At 40.3% G+C, this 2,117-nt stretch overlaps 1 protein-coding gene across 3 annotated transcripts; it reads left to right on the forward strand.

Annotated features, from left to right (window-relative positions):
* Positions 1-862: 862 nt before the first annotated feature.
* LOC124014220 (electron transfer flavoprotein regulatory factor 1-like) lies at positions 863-2,117 on the forward strand. Of its 3 annotated transcripts, none has more exons than XM_046329005.1 (3): positions 863-1,078; positions 1,433-1,507; positions 1,674-2,117. In XM_046329005.1, the coding sequence occupies exons 2-3, from the start codon at positions 1,463-1,465 to the stop codon at positions 1,917-1,919; spliced, it is 291 nt and encodes a 96-aa protein (XP_046184961.1). In that variant the 5' UTR covers positions 863-1,078; positions 1,433-1,462; the 3' UTR covers positions 1,920-2,117. The 3 variants fall into 3 exon arrangements, with proteins under 3 accessions (XP_046184961.1, XP_046184963.1, XP_046184962.1); XM_046329007.1 differs by having other exon boundaries at positions 993-1,078; positions 1,436-1,507; XM_046329006.1 differs by lacking the exon at positions 863-1,078 and adding an exon at positions 1,085-1,277.

Here is a 2,117-nt window from a genome sequence, read left to right on the forward strand (position 1 = left end):
ATCATGACGTTTTGACTGCAGTATACTGCAAGTTTCTGCAGTTGCTCTTCATCAACTTCATCCTGCAGCCACCGCCTGCATTATGGGAGGCTACTGTATATTGTTAACCACTCATTAGTTATTTTTCTGTACTCATGCAAACTAACCAAATACATAATTGAATAATGAATCAACTTTACCGTGATTAATGTATACAGTGGACAAACGAATGTGATGTTTGAGGCCCTCACACTAATTGATTGTACAATGTACACACATACGATTTCAGTTTAAGTGTATGATATGGGGTTTGAAGACATGTTCATTTCGACACTATAAAGAAAAACAAACAATGGCAACACTGCCATATTAATATCAGAGTTGTTTGAAAACCAGATTGGTGTCTGACCTCAGCTGTCACAGATGCACCTCCCCCGACATCACTCCTCGACTTTCCTTTACAGTCGGTTGCTTTAACCTTACCACTCAAACGCGCCCAATGAGTAGTTTATTTATTATTATTTTTTCAATGAGTAGAACTACTGATGCTAGGTTCTTTGTAGATCAGTCATGCTTCGTTAATGAGCTAGTTGGAAGTAGGAAACTCTCAAATGTCCGACTTGCTAACTAGTTGCAGTAATACTACACGTGCCACATTCAACGAATCATCAAGTCGGAAATGTCCGAGTTTCCTTGTTTCGACAAGTATGTGAACGGGTATCAGACGGCAGTTGCCTGCACTATCGAAAAAGCCCAACGTGAAATATTCGGAACATGTCACTCCTATGCGACGCTAGTCCCTCAACCAGCTGTAAGCGGGCTATGGCTAGAAGGGATCCAATTTTTGTCAAATTAATTTTAAAAAATCATTTTTTTTTATGTAATTTTAGTTAATCCTAACCCGTTTTCTAACCGTATCCTGATCTACTGCGTAAATGATCCTAAACTGCTAATAAAAGTCTAATCTGATGTTAATTTGACAAAAGCTGGATCTCTCCTAGCCTTGAGACTGGAATCGACGCACTGTTTGACGTAATGCTCCCATGTAGACAGTTTTCAGCAAGCTTTAGACAGCGTTCAGCACTTCCAGGATTTATCGGTAAGGGAGCCTAGATACAATGTAATGAAAGCTAAATTATATCGTGTGAATAAATCACAAAGCTAATTAATGTTTTTATAACCGAGGGTTTTCGCCAATTACGTTACTATTAGGTAGCTAATCATTCGCTTTACCAGAGCTTTGCTACCTAGCCGCAGACTTTGTACTGTTACCTAAAGTACCTGCTATGTGAACCAAGGTAAAATAAGCTAAAAATCCACTATGCACGACACATAGCTAACTAAAGATTGTAAGCTCGCGGTATATGTGATGTGACAATCAGACAAGCATATTTCTTTCTGAGCTGTTTTACACAATTAGCTGTTGTATCTTCTGTTATTTTCTTCCATCCAGTAGTGAAGCCTGATAGTCTCAGGCAGTGACATGGCCAACCCTTTGAGGAGAGAGGTTAGACAGCTGTACAAGAATGTAAGTTCAACACCGACTGACTGCTGTCAATGCACCCACGCTTTGTTGTTACCCACACTTACTTTCAATATGAGATTTGCCACTCATGCAATCTTTTGCTGTCTGTCCCAAACAATCCCCAAAGCACTGGGATTATCACTGGTAACCTGCCTCCTTCCACTGACAGCTACTGTATCTGGGACGGGAATACCCCCAAGGAGCAGACTACTTCAGGGAGCGTCTGAACAGTGCCTTTATGAAGAACAAAGATGTCACAGACCCCAAGGAGATCAGAAAGCTTGTCGACTGTGGAGAAGATGTGATTAAGGAACTGGGGACCCTGTACTATCTGAGGGAATATAGAACCATGAAAAAGCGTTTCTACGAAGAAGAATTGTTAGGCCTGCTGAATATAGGCAGGCCGATAGACTGACAGCCTAGATGTTTGGCAGCTGAATCTTCAGTATGCGGGTTGCTCCATGAATTGAGAACATTTTGGGTTGTTTAACTTGGTCCCCAACAAATAATGATTTCACCTCATTTTAACATGCTCTCATAAAGAGCACATGTTCAACTTTGTAAAAACATATTTTTCCATGTCAAGAGCTGAAATAAAACGAATTACTAGTAA

The sequence above is a fragment of the Oncorhynchus gorbuscha genome, linkage group LG25 (genome assembly GCF_021184085.1).
Source record: "Oncorhynchus gorbuscha isolate QuinsamMale2020 ecotype Even-year linkage group LG25, OgorEven_v1.0, whole genome shotgun sequence".
Taxonomy (NCBI): domain Eukaryota; kingdom Metazoa; phylum Chordata; class Actinopteri; order Salmoniformes; family Salmonidae; genus Oncorhynchus; species Oncorhynchus gorbuscha.

What these genes read in the sequence shown, in the direction of transcription:
- LOC124014220 (XM_046329005.1), top strand. Translation starts at nt 1,463, where the DNA reads ATGGCCAACCCTTTGAGGAGAGAGGTTAGACAGCTGTACAAGAAT. An exon ending in TTAGACAGCTGTACAAGAAT is followed by an intron (nt 1,508 to 1,673) that starts GTAAGTTCAACA and finishes TTCCACTGACAG; the next exon opens with CTACTGTATCTGGGACGGGA.